The 20,030-nt window shown below is 50.7% G+C and overlaps 1 protein-coding gene across 1 annotated transcript in view; it reads right to left on the bottom strand.

The window, feature by feature from the left end:
• pdia5 (protein disulfide isomerase family A, member 5) overlaps window positions 1–19,530 on the bottom strand; it is a 33,090-nt gene extending 13,560 nt beyond the window's left edge. The window contains exons 1-10 of the mRNA XM_048978804.1: window positions 19,416–19,530; window positions 14,987–15,113; window positions 13,948–14,035; window positions 9,029–9,112; window positions 8,772–8,817; window positions 7,819–7,911; window positions 7,580–7,640; window positions 6,762–6,829; window positions 5,054–5,145; window positions 4,089–4,160 (exon numbers count right to left, since the gene is read on the bottom strand). Of these exons, the coding sequence (XP_048834761.1) occupies window positions 4,089–4,160; window positions 5,054–5,145; window positions 6,762–6,829; window positions 7,580–7,640; window positions 7,819–7,911; window positions 8,772–8,817; window positions 9,029–9,112; window positions 13,948–14,035; window positions 14,987–15,113; window positions 19,416–19,481 (797 nt within the window). The 5' untranslated portion in view covers window positions 19,482–19,530. The remainder of the gene's footprint in view (window positions 1–4,088; window positions 4,161–5,053; window positions 5,146–6,761; window positions 6,830–7,579; window positions 7,641–7,818; window positions 7,912–8,771; window positions 8,818–9,028; window positions 9,113–13,947; window positions 14,036–14,986; window positions 15,114–19,415) is intronic.
• Between the last annotated feature and the right edge of the window lie 500 nt (window positions 19,531–20,030).

The following is a 20,030-nucleotide window of genomic DNA, read 5'->3' as shown; positions in this document are numbered from 1 at the left end:
TGTTACATACATGTAAATACATGGGCTGGCATGTCTCGAATTGAAAATTTCACGCCAGCCAGCTGACCAAAGTCTGCAACCCTGTATTATGTAAGGTGATGCGGCTAAGTGATTGTCATGCCCGGCTCGTCCGATCCTCTTGTGTGCCACGCCCCCCGAGTATCCTCGTGTGTGCCACGCCCCCTGAGTATCCACGTGTGCTTCCCTGATCTTGCCCAGCTGTGTCCGATTATTTTCGCCCAGTCTTGTCAATTTGAGTCCACGTCTTGCCCTGCCGTTTGTCCGTCATTGATGTTAGGTATCGTTAGTGATGTCCCGTTCTACCTGTAGTCATCCTTCACTGAATAAATCCCCAGTTTTCCCCGCTTTTTGCCCCCCTGCCTCCATCCTTCCCTGCCTCCTTCCTGTCAGCCTGCCCGTCCGCACACCCACAACTCTGACAGTGACAGGGCTGATCGTTGCTCATGCAGCAATAATTTTGACACACAGGAAATTGCAGAAAGTAAATTAAACTAAATAAAGTCAACGTGATTGTCATGCCCGGCTCGTCCGCTCCTCGTGTGTGCCACGCCCCCTGATTACCCACGTGTGCTACCCTGATCGTCTCCTGCTGTGTCCGATTACTTTGATTAGTCCTGTCCTGTTTTAAGTCCTGGTCTTACCTGTTTGCCCAGTCCATCATTGTAGTTTATTGTGGATCTTGTCTGGATTGATGTTCCCTGCTCCCGTTACCCTAATTAAACCCCGAGTTTACCCCGATTCCGACCTGTCTGCCTGCTCCTTGCACGCCTGCCTGCACGATCGCCGCTTGCCGACACCCTGATCGTGACAGAATGACCTCAAGAAGAAGCAGAGGAGGAGGAGAACGAAGCCGGAGGAGCTGACAATTCGCCTGGGGGTGTGCTCTCTCGCCAGGTTGAGGCTCCCGTCTGAGTGCGAGGAGGAGGAACCCCCCGGAGCGATGTTCCTTCCGGCCAGAGCGGCTGGCCTATAGGGGGGCCAGAGCGGTGCGGGAAGCCATCCTGCGAGTCCCCCGCTCTCTTAAAGGGGCCACGCCCGTTTCGCTCACGGCTCTCGCCAACAGATACTTCACCCTCCAGGGACTGTACTGGAGGGTGATGGGGGAACCGGCCCCACAGGGCCCCCCGGTGGGGGAAAGGCTCGCCGCACAGCTGGGGCAGGATTTCGCCTCATTCTCTCCAGAATCCCCTTCCTCCGACCTGGAGAGAATGGCTGAGGACCTCCGGAGGCTGATCAAGCTCCGGAGAGCACCGGCCCCGGCTTCGCCTTCCGAGCAGCCACCTCCGCTGCCGGCTACGGTCCCAGAGCCCGTGCAGCCGCCGCCGCCTAAGGAACCCGCTCCCGTGCAGCCGCCCCCTGCCCGCGGACCCCGCACCCGTGCAGCCGCCCCCTGCCCGCGGACCCCGCACCCGTGCAGCCGCTGCCTGCGGAGCCAGAGCCCGTGCGGCCGGCCTTGCCCACGGACCCCGCTCCCGTGCAGCCTCCACTGCCGCCCGTGGACCCCGCTCCCGTGCAGCCACCTCCACTGCCGCCCGCGGACCCCGCTCCCGTGCAGCCGCCACTGCCGCCCGCGGACCCCGCTCCCGTGCAGCCGCCACTGCCGCCCGCGGACCCCGCTCCCGTGCAGCCGCCACTGCCGCCCGCGGACCCCGCTCCCGTGCAGCCGCCACTGCCCGCGGACCCCGCTCCCGTGCAGCCGCCACTGCCCGCGGACCCCGCTCCCGTGCAGCCGCCACTGCCTGCGGCTACCGCGCCCGCGGCACCCCCCCTGCCTGCTGATTCCGCTCCCACGCCTGAGGTGCCTCTTGTGAATGTGCCCCCTGGGGCTCTTGTTCCTGATCCCTCGGGGCTCTTGTGTGTGACTCCTCTGCCCTCGCCCCGGCGAGCCCGACCCCGGCCGCGGGTCTTTCTGTCAGTGTCCCATAAGGGGAGAGGACACCGACGCCGGGCTAGGGTCCCTCCCGCCCTGCCCCCTGGCTCGCCCTCGCTCGCCTGCGGGTCCTGGGCCTCCGGGTCGGACGTCGCCTGCGGGTCCCCCTCCGCGGCCTCGTTGCCCAGCCTCACTCCCCCCTCCGGTGCCTGGTCGGTCGCCGGCGGGCTCCGCAGAGGTGGCTCCTCGGTCACCTGCGGTTCCCCCGGCTCTAGCGCGTCGGCGGACGTTGCGCCTGCTGCGGCTCCCCCCCTTCTCCTTGCCCTCGCCCAGGTCCCCTCCAGCTCCTTCGTCCCCTTCCCCGGTGCTCCCTCCTGCTCCCTCCTCGGCCCCTCGCCCTGCCTCCTCTGCCCCTACGAGGTCCCCTCCTGCTCCGGCCTCCCGGCTGCCTGCGGCCCCTTCGGCTGCCTCCCGTCGCCCGCTGGGTCTCCCTTGGCCTCCCCTTTATTCCCCCTCCTTCGCTCCCTGCTTTCCTGTCCCTGTCCCTCCAGTGTTTCCTCCTCCTCCTGCCTTTGTCCCTCCTGTGTTTCCTCTGCCTTTTGCTCCTCGTCCCCCGGTGTTCCCTTCGTTCACTCCTGCTCCTTTTCTCCCGCCTGTTCCCTCTGTTTCTCCCTTTCTTGTCTGTCTCTCTGCTTTTCCCGTTCTTTGTCAGGTCTCGTCCTTCGTCTTGTCCCTACATCTGTTTTGTTCTTCAGTCTTGTTTCCTGTCCAGCGTTGATTTTGTTCTGTTTCAGGTCCTGTTTCCCTCATCCCGTCCGTCGCCCCTTCCTAGGCGCGCCCGGAGAAGCGGGGGGGGGGGGGGGGGGGTTCTGTCACGCCCGGGCTCGTCCGCTCCTCGTGTGTGCCACGCCCCCTGATTACCCACATGTGCTACCCTGATCATCTGCTGTGTCCGATTACTTTGATTAGTCCTGTCCTGTTTTAAGTCCTGGTCTTACCTGTTTGCCCGGTCCATCATTGTAGTTTATTGTGGATCTTGTTTGGATTGATGTTCCCTGCTCCCGTTACCCTAATTAAACCCCGAGTTTACCCCGATTCCGACCTGTCTGCCTGCTCCTTGCACGCCTGCCCGCACGATCGCCGCTTGCCGACACCCTGATCGTGACAGTGATGACAAAGACAGGCTAGGCTACTCCGCGCAGCTAAATGGCACGTATCTATGGTTAACCTTGCATTATTTATTTTCACCAAATGTCTTCTTTTAAGATATACTTGCATTGCAATCATTCAGTTGTGATACTTAAGTTCTGCTTTGCAATACTTACAGATGCCTGCATTTTCATTCACTTCTAATGGAAATTAAATTACTTGGGCCCTCATATGCTATGTGCGTCTTCCTTCTGGTACATTGCAGAGTAATCGAGAAGGAAAATTTAAAATCGATGATTTTTAGTAAGAGTAATCGTGAAAGCTCTAATAATCACCTACGCAAGCATTACCCCCACGATCACTGCAGGCCCTCAGAAGAGCCCTTTATTGTCAGGCAGATGTGGGGCAGCCCCCCAGACCTCCAGGGAGGTTCCTGTACTGCTCTGCCCTACCCCATGCGACCTTTGACCAGCAGAGAGCCTGGCGGCCACACGTCAAGCTAACCTTATGGAGAGTCGCAATGTTACAGGACAGTCTGTCAGCTGACCCTCTGCACTGCTTGTTGGTTTGGCACATCAACGTCCGGGGAGGGGCTCGCACCCCCTGGTGGGGACTACATGCATCACAAGGCCTCCTACCCCGTGCATGTCTGGCATTCAGAACATCCTCCTTGAGCCCCTGGCTCTGAGCAGCGGGTGCAGGATATTTGACAGAACCCCCTACAGAGCAGCAGGGCCACTTCAGCCCACAGACGACCCTCATCTCCCTGACCGCAGTCACGACTGTCCCTGAGCTCCGCTGCCATCTCTGTTCCCTGCCGCCGCCCTACAGTCCTTGTGAGGAAGCGCGCTCTGACCAGCTGCCATGTGGGACAGACACAATCACCAGAAATAGAGCAGGGAGCAGGGTTGTCTCCCATGTGAGCATGCATGCAGAGAGTGATGCATGGAGTTGCCGTTCCTCCTGTCACTAGCCCTCAGCCAGGCCACCTTGCTGCTCCGGGTTTGAGGGTCAGATCCCCCTGACAGTGGCGAGTGCCGTTACTCACCTCTTCATCCAGTCCACGATGTCCTTGGCCGTGGCCCCGTAGTTCTCGTAGTTGTACAGGAACTTGCCCTTCCTTGCAAAGAAAAGGACAGAAACACCTGGAATGCGGTTCTGATCGTAATGCAACATGAGCAGCAGCTCCAGAAGCCCAAAATGCGTTGGGGTTTGATGTGCTGCAGCACAGTGCAGTGCAGAGCCATGCTCTCCCCATGCAGGAGAACAAAACATGCAGACAAAAACATGAAATGAAGGAGAAGTGCAAGGAGATGAACACAGATGCCAAGGAAATATCCTGTAAATAATGAGGCAGGTTTGTTTCTAAAGCCAATGAGAACATTTAAAGCAACATGCCACACTCAGTCAATTAAGTAGTTACGATGCAGACACCCCGAGCTGTCAAGCTGTTAAAGAATACAAAAGAGCAACAGAAATTCAATTAAAATGCAGGTCTTGGCCAATGCCTGGCGGCCCCTCCCCACAACTCTAGATGACACTTTGATTTTACGTGCGCATTTCATCAGTATGTGCGGCTAAAGCACATATCGGTAACAGCGTCTCTATCCGACGAGATCTCCCAGGAGTCGGCTGAAATTAATCTTGGCTGTTGAGAAAGCTGGGGGTGGCCATTTATAACTGTCGCTGGTCAGTATGGATGGGTGAACATCCAGCAATATGCAGGAACAAAACGATAACACAACACAGCCTGTGAGCTGTTAAACATCAAGTCAAAAATTGAGGCAAGAATAGCTAGCTGGTACCACGACCCCTCTAAAGCTGCCCTTAGGCTGAGCAGTCTCCTCTACCCCCACCCTGGCACCTTGTCAGAAATCAGCCTCTCTACAGGATCTTCACAGTGACATAATTTTGACACACAAGAGGGAGACTCAAAGCAGTGCTGTTCCAGCTGATCTTCGACCTCCCCCTGAGCCCGTGTGGCCCATCTGAGATGCGGTGGTGGATACTCACTCAAAGTAGCAGAACGTGGGATAGCCCTTGATGTCAAACTCCTGCTTAAGGCCATCGAAGTCGGCAGGGTGCACATTCATGCCGGCCAGCACCTGAAGGGGGCAACATGAGGCAGGTCAGAGAGACACAGAAGATGAAGAATGGAATGTGGCACAATCAGTCGGGTACTAATTACTGGGTAAAATGAGGCTTTTGTTTGCCCCCACACTGTCAGCGCCGCACTGGGCCTGTCCCCCCACACTGTCAGCGCCGCACTGGGCCTGTCCCCCCACACTGTCAGCGCCGCACTGGGCCTGTCCCCCCACACTGTCAGCGCCACACTGGGCCTGTCCCCCTACACTGTCAGCGCCGCACTGGGCCTGTCCCCCCACACTGTCAGCGCCACACTGGGCCTGTCCCCCCACACTGTGAGCGCCGCACTGGGCCTGTCCCCCCCACACTGTCAGCGCCGCACTGGGCCTGTCCCCCTACACTGTCAGCGCCGCACTGGGCCTGTCCCCCCACACTGTCAGCGCCGCACAGGGCCTGTCCCCCCACACTGTCAGCGCCACACTGGGCCTGTCCCCCTACACTGTCAGCGCCGCACTGGGCCTGTCCCCCCACACTGTGAGCGCCGCACTGGGCCTGTCCCCCCCACACTGTCAGCGCTGCACTGGGCCTGTCCCCCCTACACTGTCAGCACCGCCTGCCCCCTGTTTTGTTAATTCTTAAATTACTGCAGCAGTATGCATCCCAAAAAGCACTGATGGGACGCAGCGGACGGCTTTAGATGCGTCAAACATCCCTGGGTGACACTAAAAGTGCAGCGTCTTCTGTGGAGCTACGCAAGGTCATCAGATATGAGAAAACAAGCTGTGTTTCAAGAGAACGCACATCAGGGGACCTGACTGGGGAAGGTCACTGGCGTCAGTGGGGTCAGCTTAACTCCCCCCGCACCCCCCCTTCACACAGAGACACACACACAGCTGATAATCGGAAGCCACCACCAAAGCAGGCACAGCGCATCCCATAACGACATCACTCTACCCCACGGGTGTCACCTGGAAAACCAACTGCTCCCACCTGCTAGTGGGGAGGAAAAAACTAGGTAACCACCCCCCCCAGAGTGTTTGCTGAATGCTCATTCATTATGCAAATCTGTTAAAGAGTGGCTGGTTCATTTCTGGTATTTTCTGTAGCGTTGACCGTCAAACACAGTGGTCGGTCTGGAAGGCCTTAAGCCCTGCAGTAACAGGCAGTTGCCGCCCATCCGCTGTGAAGGGGGGGGGGGGGGGCTTGATGCTCCGGCTCCCTTGCCTACGTCATGTTTGCCGTTCCAGGAGCCGGCCACTGCCCTCAGTCCAAACTGGTTCTGGCTCTGTGGCGCTGATCCAAGCCCACCTTACTTTGATAAATGGTGCTTGGCACGCCTGAGAAGCGGCTGGCAAAGGGCGAAGGGACGTCCATCATTAGCAGCTTTCTGCGCCGTTGCGCGCCGACAGCTAAAGCAGCTCCACCATTTTGTGTTTTTAAAGTGCAGGGACATGAGGAAAACCTTACCATGAACCCTCTGCATTCAGAGACTGACCCCTATAGAAATCCCATGCACGCCCCAGTATGGAGAAAATGACATTTTAACAATACGATGATGTAATGCAGAAACATTACGATGACACCGCTAATAAATACGGGCCGTGTGGCAGGAGGGGGCGTGGTAATAGTCACTTACGTATTTACCCTTGGCCTCAGTGGCAGCTTGTTGGAAAATCGGCTGCATGCGCTTGCAGACACCACACCCTGTGAGCAGGACAGTCATTTACCTTTTATACAACCAATAAAGATCAATCAAACTCTGGGAAAGAACAAAGGAAAATGAACAAAACAGAAAACATGGGACGTTTTTACACCCGTACTTAAATAATACAGATCAGCTGAGCGCGGTGGTCATTTGCAGAATGCAGTTCTGTGCACACAGGACAAAGGCACCAAAGGGGAAGCGGACGGCAAATTTGGCCCTCAAACCAAAAGTCACGAGAATCAAGTTCAGTCCCTCGCATCCCCCGTCACCATGCCAGACATTCCATATCCAAACAGTCTAACAGTGATGCTCGCTAGTTAGCTGCCTTTAACATGGAAAAATGTTTGATTGAATGAAACATGAATTGAAATATTAAAAAAAAAAAAAAAAAACCCAAGCAGTATCAACAGTTTTCCTGTCCATCTTAAGCCAGAACAGCAGAGATGAGGGAGAGATCTTCTCTAAGGGGTTCCGCCGCCGTGACCTCACTACGCGGCCGAAACGGTCACCTCCACAGCTTCACGGATCCATTACAGGTCCAGAACATCCTGCTCTTCCAAACTTTCTCCTCCTAGTCTGAGGAGGCCACGATGGGGAGGATGGCAGCAGGCAGAGCGAGGCATAGGTGACCTCTGCCGTGATGTGAAACTGAAGTGCGTCGTGATCGCGAAACACCCCAGCTGTAAATGTGACTCATCAGCTGCCGGGGCAGATGGTCTAAACGCCCCCGGAGGGGATGGGGGACTTACACGGAGCATAGAACATCATGAGAATGGGCCGCTCCTCCTTCTTCAACAGCTTCCTGAAATCCTGTGATGGACAGGCAGAGGAGTCAGAGGCGAGATCAGGACGGAGCCCGACAACACCCCCCCCCCCGTCTTCCTGTCTGCTTAGCATATAAGCAGCCCGGTCTCGACTTCAGCCTTCACTGACGACACAGGCCGCATCCAACCCCCGCTCTGCTCGGCACTGTACTGAGCACGCTCACTTTCTCACTGCTGACATGAAGGACGTCTTTGGCGTCGGGATTCTCCTCCCACAGGGGGGCGCCGGTTGGGTCCTTCAGGAAAGCCACCATGGACTACGAGAAGACAAAAGCACATTAATTAAATACAAATGGGCCCACGAGGCTTGACACACATAACAAAGGAAAGTGAATGCTGATTGGTCGTGATGGCCTGCAGTTCTCGAATGATGTGGCGGTACGACAAGGAGTAATTTGTCCGGGTCTTGTGCCAACTAGCCAGTGATGACAGACAGGACTCCCTTAAAGCAAAGCACATCATCTCGTGTAGACGAGTAGCTTCTCAGGACAAAGCATGGCAACAATTGGCCAGAAAAGGCCACCCTGCCAGGAAAGTAACGAATGACGACCATAAATGACTCTGCCAATCCGGACCGTAAGCTAGAATCATATTAAGGAACCGACAGACAGAGACCATCTATTCAAAGAAAGCACACGGATCAATTTGTCATCCATCTGCTACTGACAAACAAATGAGTTTCTGTAAAATTCCTTTACTGACAAAGGCGTAAGAAACACTCTATTTTCAGCCGTTTGGCAGAATGAGTATTTAATTTCCTAAATAGACGGAATTATTCTAGCTATGCATACAATTTCTTAAGCCACTCACTAATGAGTTCCGTGTGATTAAAAAGCACTATCAAGCCTACGCAATTAAGAGCTTCTTTTCAGCTTGGCACGCTAAAACACCAGCTTCATGGCTGACAAACCGATTATATAAACCTGCAACAAAAGATGAAACCGGCTAATTAAGCTTCTTAAACGGCATCATTTATTCCGAGCATCCCCGGAATTCCCAAGAAAGCCTAGCAGGACGGACAACATCTTTTCTACCCAAGGAATAACCGGGCGACGCCCAAGGGCATTGCTTTTGATTATCCTTCCCGAGAAGCTTGGTGGGTGCTTCACCGAGTTACCTTGAGGGTCGCAGGCCGGCTGTATTCAGTGTGAAAGGCACCGTCCCTAAAGAGAGAGAGGCAGCATGTCAGTGTCAGGCTCGCAGGACTGGGATACAGGAAGGCGGCAGTGCTGTTGGGCTTTACTCTATCCCTACCTCCCAGAGAGGGGCTCATTTAAACACTGGCCATCCTCGACCTGCTTTGGGTATGGAGGGCTACGGACAAGGTCATGCTGGTCACCCAAACAATGGGAGAGATGAGAGTCACCTACTTACTTATAATGCAGCATTTCCATCCCGCTGCTCTTGGAGGAAGGATCCACCTTCATTTTCTTGCACAACTTTCGGCCCTCTGAGTCCCTGGGAAAATAAAATATATTACATTTATATATAAATGGTGGGTTAGATGCAAATATACGTAAACAAATTTACCTTCATCTAAGCGCTGACTATGAGGGCCAGAGAGATCCTCAGACCTTCAGCAGAGAGTGTAGGGGACAGTACGGGTCATATCAGATGATGACAGCGTCAGGCATGTGCAGGGACACCCCGCATGGGAGAAAAAGGACCCAGTGACCCGCTGGGCTCACCCATGTCAGGAGAGACACACGTTAATGTCAGAGACTGCTCCCTCTTAACTGCTCCTGCCTGGCAGAGGTGTCCTCTGTGGCTCCTGTACTCTCAATGCAAACAGCCCCAGCTGGAGAACAATGTCCTCACCAACGCAAAAGAGCCCCGGCCAGAGATCAAGGCCCCCGGTAAGGCAAAATGGCCCCGGCCAGAGATCAAGGCCCCCGGTAAGGCAAAAGGGCCCCGGCCAGAGATCAAGGCCCCCGGTAAGGCAAAATGGCCCCGGCCAGAGATCAAGGCCCCCGGTAAGGCAAAAGGGCCCCGGCCAGAGATCAAGGCCCCCGGTAAGGCAAAATGGCCCCGGCCAGAGATCAAGGCCCCCGGTAAGGCAAAATGGCCCCGGCCAGAGATCAAGGCCCCGGTAAGGCAAAAGGGCCCCGGCCAAAGATCAAGGCCCCCGGTAAGGCAAAAGGGCCCCGGCCAGAGATCAAGGCCCCCGGTAAGACAAAAGGGCCACGGCCAGAGATCAAGGCTCCCGCAAATGCAAAAGGGCCCCAACCAGAGATCAAGGCCCCCACAAACGCAAAAGGGCCCCAACCAGAGATCAAGGCCCCCACAAACGCAAAAGGGCCCCAACCAGAGATCAAGGCCCCCGCATGACATGCAGGACTGTCAAACAAACCTTTTAAATGCTTTCTGTATTTCAGAATGCTTTCCACATCTGTAATTAATTTCTAATATATTAAAAGCACATTACCTCACAGTAAAACCAAAGCAGAATTCTCTAGTTACGCATCTCTGAGAGAGAAACCAGTCAATGTTTCTGAAATAGCTGAAAACTGCCTATTTATATTATTACGTCCAATCTTGTGATGCTTCGGGGTGGGGTCACAGGGGGGGCCTGTAGTTCATCCCAGGCAGCATGGTCACAAGGTAGGATACGCTGGATGGGACGCCAGCACCCCTGGGGCCATTTAGAAATGCCAATGCCAAATTTATTTTTTGGACTGCTGGGGGTATTTAGGTTGTTTGAAATTCAAACCCCGAGCCGTGGAGGTGCGTGACCCAGAGAACCATCCTGTAATTTACACCAGTGTTTCCCAATCTAATCCTTGTGGACCCACAGACGGTCCACATTTTTGCTCCCTCCCAGCCCCTTCAAAAATGCAAACTCTTGGACCGTCTGTGGGTCCCGAAGGACCAGATTGGGAAACACTGATTTACATCGGAAACATTTGTAAAATTAAGAAAACTAAATGTCAAACCAGAGTCGGCTCACTGATTCAAACACGGAGAGCGGTGAAAACACCCATGTGAAATAAACCAGGAGATCAAGTGGGCGGGGAAAGCCGAAGGCCCCTCGAAAGGAAATCTCAGGAACGCAGAGCGATTACATCACCAGAATCACACCCCTCTGTCTTTTCAGGCATGAGGACTGGGGATAAGGTCCCAAACAGGGTTGCCTTTACAGGGAACTGCAGAGCTGGGGGGCGGGGAGGTTCAGTCACACTATTGCTGCTGAAGAGGGACACGCATCGCAGGACCCGGGACGCATGCTCAGCAGTGCCACCGAGGATGGGGGGCTGGGTGGGGCTGACAGTTCAAATTGGATCATATCAGTACTCAGCTACGGCTGTGAGTCAAATTAAAGCAGTATGGAAACCACGGACTGAGTGGAGAGAGAATGTTTCTGCATGTAAGGCGGCGATGAATTACCCAGACTGAGCACTAGAGGGGCAGCCCTGCAACAGACACATCACAAGAAAGCCAATACCTGACAGGCAGACTAATCACCAGGCCCCTTCGAGGAAACACACTGCCTGCTTCATTATCACTTTTCTACCTGCGAAACAGATAAGAGGAGGATCTGTTTTAATGAAGAGGACCTACGCAACATCTTGCTGCCTGCCCACAGACTCTGTCATACACACAGTGCCAGGAAAATGTAAATGCAGTGCTGAGTCCTGGACAGACGGTGGCATAGAAGTTAAAGAATGCACCTGCAGCCTGAAGCCCCGTGGGCTCCACTCGCACTGACTCCGCATCAGCTCCACGAAGCACGGCTAGACTGACATGCCACACCATATTCATGGCAGGACAGGGTGGAAAATGACCATCAAGAAATCATCTCCACCCACACACCTCCTGAGAGCCCGGTCAGCAGGGGGCGGCAGTCACAGGAGCCTCGTTAGGAGGCAACCGCATGAACAAGAAGGCCATGAGGAGTCGAGGCGACATAGTCACTCTGGCTTGCACTACACAGGTAGCTTACAGACACCTGAAAAATCCCATCGAGGGACACAAGCATTGGGCCGTCCCTAATGTCACCCAAGATCCTGTCCACAGTCACATACTCCAGGCCGTCCCTAATGTCACCTAAAATACCAACCACAGTACACACTCTGGGCCGTCCCTAATGTCACCCAAAACCCTGTCCACAGTCACACACTCTGGGCCGTCCCTAATGTCACCTAAAATCCCGTCCACAGTCAGACACTCCGGGCCATCCTTAACACAACCCAAAATCCAGTCCAGAGTCTCACAGTTGGGCTATCCCTAATGACACTTGGAGTCCCATTCAGGATCACACACTCCGGACTGTCCCTAACAACACCTGAAATCCCACCGTCACTAACAACAACCAAGCACAGGACAGGCTTCAGCAACTCATTCCGGTATGATAATACAGTCGTATACTTTAATTAAACGGTTCACATTAATCACCTGAGGTGTCCAAGAGCTTCCCGGCCTGGAAGGTGCATGACTGAACATGAATGCAAGCAAAGGAAGGAGATCCCAGGAATCCGGGACTGGCTGCCGGCTCCTACAGCCCCTAGCGCAGCACATCCCACAGGACTCTCCAAGGAACCACCATGCCTGCAAATACTCGCTACTTCTAAACACAGACTAGCCAGTCAGACGCTGGAGCATTTCCATCTCACATCTGCATGCTGGTGCTTCTGTATCTGCAGGAAGCTCATTCTCCTGCCGTATTTCCCAAGAGGTTCAAAACCACCTCAGTCATCAGTCCACCATCAGCCAGCTGGGCTGCAACTCTCTGCACCGGTGCGTCTTTGGAGCAGAAAGCTCAGGTATCTGGACCCCGTCAGGCTCTTTTTATGCTCCCTTTCACCGTAGAGATGCCCCACCCTAGGACGGCTTTTAGCGTTTTCTTACTTAACTCCTGTTAAATTGCGTATTTCTGCATGCGACGTTGGTTACATTTACAGGCACAGTTTATGGTATTAAGGATTTGGAGGTGGCAGGATGGACTGCTGTGCCATCTGTTCATGTCTGAGGAATGATGCCCCCTTCAGTGTGAAGCCTGCCTTACTCCTTATGCCCCACAGAAAATGCTTTTGTGGGATACATGCCAGGAACTGCTGTCAGATAAATGTTTGATACATTGAAAATCTTATCGCAAAGCTATACTAAATATTGAACATAGCGCTTGAATTGCTACACTATGTTAGGCCGTCTGAAAGCACACTGGAAGGGAACTTGTAAAAATGATCTGAAGTGAACTGAATGAGTCTAAAATGATGCTGCAGGATCTCACAGGAATATCAGCGACCCAGGCATCGGAATTGTGCAAAAGAGATGGTCTGTGTGTCTGGAAAAAAAGCTTTCTCCAGCAATTTATTAAAAATGTCCTTGCCAGAACATTCAGATACAATCACATGACCAGGAAGCAGCTCACCTCTAGCACGAAAGCCCAGACGTTAATCCACCAGAGGCCTGTGATTTTAAGTGACTTTGTCAGACATAATGCTGTATGCATTTGATATAGGAAAAGTCCATTTAGATTTTATTTTAAGAGAAGGCTTTGGGCTAAGATGTGCGACTCGCTTCTGCAAGAGAAACTCTGGGTAATTTGAAGGAAGCAGCAAAAACATGAAGGCGGCAATTGCTCTCTTAGTGGACAATAAGTCATTTTGGGTTTGACAGGGAAAAAAAAGTAAAAACACTCTTCCATTACAAGACAGCGACTATATGCTAAAGCATTTTTAAAAGCGTATTCATGCCATAAGGCATAAAAAGGTAAAATCATGTTACCAAGCCACTTAGCATGCGAGTGCTGCATGCCTCTTGGCAACCTTAGGAAGTGAGCCAGGAAGAGGGTCTGCTTTTATGGAAAGCCTGGAAATTTACTCAGCATTATAAAGCCAGGCAGTTCCGAGGAACTTGGATAGAAATACACACAGATTTTTCAGCCAATTTACTGACCCCCAGGCCTCCACCAGCACCCTCGCCCTCCGACTAGAGGCCTCTGACAGCACCCTGGAGAACCATGGAGGAACAGCGGCCCTACAGCCTCAGCCTAGATTCAGCACAGCTCCATTTTGTCACGTCTGACAATGCCGGAAATATTTATCTCCTATATGAAAACAGAAAATATTGATAAACTCTTAACTATACCTTAACTATTCAGAAATAAAAGTGTGTGGAACAGAATATCATATTGTTAAACAAAAGTGAAGTGATCAGCTGGGTTGCCAGGGGTTACTGCATGAAAACTAGTCTGCTTAGACTTGTGATGACAAGACCCAGGACCAGCAACAGAAGACGGTGTTTGGATGGTGCAGCTCTCCATGGACTGGGGGGGATGGGACACAAATACTTACCCACAGTTGATCCAAGCAATGGTCCCCTGGCCCTTCACCGCCTGGGCCACCTCAGATAGCAGCTTCAGATGGCCCTCACCAGACATGTCTATATGAGAAAAGAGAGAACGTGACTGGCGTCCCTCTGGGAAGCAGAAGCAGATGATCACCGCCCGCCTCGTTTCATCCTGAGCGCAGGCGAGTGACAAGGAAGCATGCAATTACGATTCAAAGTTCTTCAGCTTTAACCCAAGCCAGTGATGTCTGCAGTGACAGCCCAGGACATCACTTACAGAGCATTAAAGGCGCTTAGTAACATCAGACACTAATCGCTAACGTCTCAGGGGCGTTTGAGTCACAATAAAAATTCAAGGGGAAGAAAACATTCTAACTGGAGCAACAGACAAGGTCATTTTCATCTGTCGCTAAAACATTTGTGGTTTAATAATTCTAATACAACAATGTCTAGGTGATTTTGGGTTTGATGGCAGGAGGGCCCAGGACAGGCTCCAACCCATCTCCTCCCCCTCAGGTCGGCACTTAACCATCAAAAAAAAACTGTCAAGGTCTGATTCTTCACATCGAATCCAACAAGTTTCAGTTTTGCAGGCTGATTGTGGAATTTCCCCAGAGGTGATGTCGGCCAGTTTGACAGGCTTAATTCCCTCTGACGACTGCCGACAGACAGACAGCATGAGAAGTACATTCGAGACGTCTGCCGGGAGACAGAGAACGATGCCCTCAGCGGCAGCGGCAGGTCAGAAAGCAGAGATGAAGAGAGGAAATTCAATTAATGGGAGGGAAAAATGAGCATCAGAGAGAGCTGCCCTCTGACACCATTGACTAAAGATGGATGATCTCACAGCGAATCAAACACTCCAGCCTTATCCAATGGTCACGTTTCAAGAGCAGCATGATATCGATTTTGGGACGACCGGAAAGCAGTGATTTGAGGTGAACTCACATTTGATGCCCATGAAGACTGCTGTAAAGTAGACGTTAGAGCTTAGTTTAGGTCTCCTACCATTACAGGACGACGACTTCAAAGGACTCAACTAACCTGACTTGGTGTACAGGATGAGGACATTGGTTCTGGTCCTGAGGAGCTTTTTAAAGTCTTTGTGGTCACTGACCGTCTCGATGAGGGGAGACACCTTCGCCGCCTGCAGCACGGAAGCGCCCCCAACCTGCAGAGAAGAACGCAGAGTCTTAGCCGAAGTTCCCAGGCAGTAGCTGCACACCCACCGGCCTGCCCACATCAGTCGAACAGCTTTTAAAAGTCAAATGATGACTCCAGGCAGACGGTGACCTTACATTCCCAGGCGGGTCTGTGGCACCAAACCCCAGCGGCGAGTTTTAACACCAGCACCCCATGCACTGATTAGTGGATTATTGGCGTTGTGCAGTTTTCCATTCTCACTCTCAGCTCAAAAAATAGCTCAAGGGGCTTGCTTGGGGGGTCTCCTAGTCGAGGCCTTCAAAGAAGTAAATCCGCCCTTGCACAGTGGCCACGATCAAGCCAACCACAGAGAATACACCGTATGCAAGGAGATGCTTCAACAAGTCTTAGGTCATTCCTGAACAGGAAGTGAGCTCTTCCTCACTACTCCGTTTTACTCGCGATGGGCACAGGTGACAGTGGTGCCTGGCACTCTCCTTCATTCTGAATGATGAACAAACTGAGAAATGTAACTTTTGAAATTATTACTCGGCTGTGGCATCAGAAGAATTCTGAAATGCACACAAAACCAAGTGCTTTAATGAATGGCTGTCAAGACAAAAGGTGGCGAAGGCAGCATCTGATATGCCTCCGCCGGATGCGGTCGGGGGGATAAATGATGAGCTCTGTGCAGTGTATGAAAATCCAATTTTCTCCTTTTTTGGAGCTTCCTGACTCATCAGACGTGTTGATTAAATGACAGGGTCCAGCCAGCACCAGAGGCACCCCCCCGGGAACGAGGTGACACATGACAGGAGGTTCATAATTAACGCATGGAGGATCCTGAAAGGCCAGGGCGCTCTCACTGAAGGGGAGATGGGGGCAGGCAATCAGGACACTGGGCAGGAGGAGGAAGCATGGTCTGCTAGTGGAGATCACACATTAATGTGGCTGAGAAGCCCGAGGTGCCAGAAAGATGGACCCTTAACAGGACGGTGCCTTACAGAAAGAGTACAGTCTGGTTCACATCTTGAAAGATATTCACCAGAGGAGGCATCTAAAAAAAATTAATCACACTGAACCAAAGAAATGATCCTAAATTGAAGAAGTTCTGAAGGGTGATTTCTCTGCTTAGGGACTTTTGGGTGGCTACAATTACACAAATAAGGAACACAGAGAGGACACATATGGTCATGTTTAAAGCTCTCAGCTGTTCCATTACAACCAGAAGGCAGAACAAAGACTGACCTGCAAAACAGACAATAGGCTCAAGTCCCAAAAGAGCCTTGCTGTAGATTCTCCAAGTTGAAGCAAAATATCCACAATATCTGTAATCAGGAGGAACAACGGGAAACAAGTACACTGCAATGTACTTCTGATAAAAGGATTAACTAAATTCAAGACAGTGGCATCCAGTATGCAAGGCTATTCACTATGCCAGGCTATCCAAGGCTATCCAAGACAGGGCTATCCAGTATGAAAGGCTATTCACTATGCCAGGCTATCCAAGGCTATCCAAGACAGGGCTATCCAGTATGAAAGGCTATTCACTATGCCAGGCTATCCAAGGCTATCCAAGACAGAGCCATCCAGTTTGTAAGCTAGCCAAAGCTATCCAAGACAAGGCTATCCAGTATAATGCTATCCAATTACAGCTTTGAAGGGTTGAGGTCAAGACATGTTTATTCTAGCCAGGCACTGAATACCAAAATTCTGCATATGATCTTTCCTGACCCATTTTAAGATGTGTACTGGGAGCTTGAACACTTTCTGGTCTTGTCTCTGCAAGACTGCAACTAAATGGCTGAGGCAGGGTACTCTCAACTTAACTTAATATATTACTCAACACTCCTGTCTTCATGTGACCTGAAAGTGGTGAAATACAAGGTTTAGTGCTGCTGAAACCTGCAGGGTCGGTGCAGGTTTAACACCAACATATGGAAAGACTATGGCTTCTGAAAGCAAATGCTGCTGTCATGGAGTGTCAGAAAGCAAAGGGGTTGCTATGGACTCAAACAGTGAAGATAAAAACTTAACACGGAAACTTCAGAATTCAAGAGATATTTGCATGTTAATTAATGGCTTTAGGAAAAAGAAAAAAAATCATTTCTGACCAATCCATGAAGGGTTTCAATACCTCCCGTGATCTCACATGATCTCCATGAGATTTAACATAGAATTTTTAAATGGCTCCCTTAGTAAAGGTTTAGAGGCCTTTAAACAGCAGGCCATTCACCTTGATGTGTTAACAGACCAATGCAAATGGATCAAAACACAACAGCACGGCTGATATTCATTCAGTTTAAATGTTCTTATGTCACACCCCTTCCTTGTCTCTCTTCACTGGCTCCATATTGGCACTCATCAAGTCCTTGGCGCAGGCTCAAAGATACGTCAATGGACTGGCACCCATCGTCATCAAAAAGATCCTCAAGGACTACGTCTTGCCCATAGTCAAGACCTACCATCTTGCCCTCTTTGGTCAGCAAACCAAGGCTGCTTGGAGACCCCTCCAACACATGAGAAGTATCACTCCGGACTCATCTGTTCCATGAAATTCTCTACTAGCCTGATGCCTCTTTACATTCCCTGAATGTTCATATATTGCACTTATGGTCCTTCGATTGTCTTATAAGGTACTTTTTTAGAAGTTGTCGTGTAGCTCCTGCTTCAAGACTGCGTACACCTGTACTTGGGCATTCACTGGAAGCTCAGCCTAGCCGCACCTCATGCCTAACTGACTCCTTGACAGCATAAAAGTGCAATTTGTCTCACATATATGTTGCTCAGGATAAAGGCCCCACCGTCACTCGCCTTACCAAGGGGGTATTTAATGCCACTGTTTAATCCTTGACAAATGCAGGGGTGCAGGACCATATCATCTGTGCCACTGTGCATTAAATTAGTGCGCAGAAAAGATACACAGTCCCATCTGTGAAGCAAAATACGAGAGAGGCAACAAGCCGTAACCAACCTCAATGTGGAGTGACAATTGTGCAAAAAAAAAAAAGCTTCTGCTTTTAAGGGTAGCACTGAATCAGCACAAATCACTTCAGTTTCTCCACCTTCTTAAAATTAATGAACCACACTACTGAGAAAGATGAGTCTTGAATTATAAAAGCTGACACCACTAAAACATTTCACTCCAAGCTTATAGCATACGCTTTGCTCGTGCTGTACACTAAAGATTTCTGACCAGCTCCGTATAAAGACGCTATTCCAAGGACAGGAAGTCACATTAACTTACTGAAAAGAGACTTCGTATTAACAATGATTATGTCACTTTGTAGAAGTACTCCCCAAAGTGCAGCACTCAGTAAAAATTAAACTCGGACACTTTAAAAGGAATGTGAGCAGCAAGACGATGCAGCAAGCAGACTTAGTTAAAGCAGACTGAGTTGTATGAGTCTAATCCAATTGTTTGCGTTTGTTGATAGAACAGGATGCCAACCAGGAAGGTCCTGAGGTAAAGGCTGCCAACAATAACTGAGAGAGCACATGTTAGTCACTGTGTGTAAATAGGTGGGGGATAAAAATGAAAGTGAGCAGTTTGATGGCTATTAAAGATGTTTGTTTAAAAGATTCAGCATAAATTAATCAGGTAATCTGAGTTGCCCGTGGCATATTCCTTTACAAAATAGAACCGTTGGGACAAAGCCAAAAATAATGCAGTTAATGGCCACCGTTTCCCTCCTGTATGGAGACACCACATAGGCTGGTGTTCAGCGGGTTTGGGAGCTCCAGCAAACATGTGAGACAATCACTTCCATACCAAGACACCGCTCAAAGTAGCACATTTCACAGAAAGACAAACGCATCTACACAACTTAACACCTGGTTCTCTCGCCCTGATATGTTAAAGCATTTTTTTGTTTCTTCCGTCTCCATGTTATTATTATTGTTGTTTAAACTGTACACTTCGTGATACCACCTGCACGAAATAAAATTCTGACTTTTTGTACATCTCGAATAAAATAATTCTAATGATTCTGATGGTCCTAAGGATTCTAAGCACCGAGCTGACGGACGCGACCCCGATTCAGTTAATGCTGACCTCTCGGCTCTTATTTAGAAACGGCGTAAACAGAAAAGCGCACGAACGCGTATTTACTACACATTACAAAGACGCAAATAGCGCTACAAAGCGCTGTCATTTACTGGCCAACGTCAAGTTCAACTTCAGGATTTCTCTAGCTCCCAAGCTACCAACTTTGCTCTGAACGGCTCACGACTACTGCAACCTCAGTTGAACCGCCCACTGGGACACAAACAAGCGATTTAATAATACTACAGGTTCCCGAACTGACGTATTGATGTAACAGACACTTACCAGTAGAAGGAAAATGTACATTTTGAGTCCACTCATCCCACTTCTGCGGTGCTTCCATGTACACATGATGCGGCTGCCACGTCTAGTTACGCAGGCGCAAACCGTGGAAAACGGCATTTCGCCGCAAGACGCGAGGATTTCTGGGAAGTTTAGTTTTTAAATCAGGAGTCTTTGCCTAAATTCGTGTTGAAAAACGGGTGGGAGAACACTTCACTTCCCGCGATCCTGTTCCTGTTTCTAGTCGACAGGTAAAACACGTACAAGTTTACAAATCCTTCATTGTAGTTATAACAATTTATGTTAAACATAGATTCATACTTTTATTCATTTTATCTTATCAATCCTAGCTAAAACAATGAGCATTCCATTTAAAAATATAGGCTGTCACAGTTATTCTAAGACTAAGAATCAATAATCATTTTGTTTGAAATGCTTACACAATATATCAGCGTTTAAGGATATAAAGAGTATATAACGAGTGAAAATAATTCAAAATTGTATGGCTTGTAATAAAACTGTATATAAACGTTTGCACAAATGCTTGACACAGCAGGCAGGTATTTGCACTACACAATTCTGACAACATACTCAGTAATCGAATGTAATGATTTAAAT

Source organism: Brienomyrus brachyistius, chromosome 16, assembly GCF_023856365.1.
Source record: "Brienomyrus brachyistius isolate T26 chromosome 16, BBRACH_0.4, whole genome shotgun sequence".
Classification (NCBI taxonomy): domain Eukaryota; kingdom Metazoa; phylum Chordata; class Actinopteri; order Osteoglossiformes; family Mormyridae; genus Brienomyrus; species Brienomyrus brachyistius.
The sequence above is the reverse complement of the archived record's forward strand: the minus strand, read 5'-3'. Positions and strand labels throughout refer to the sequence as shown.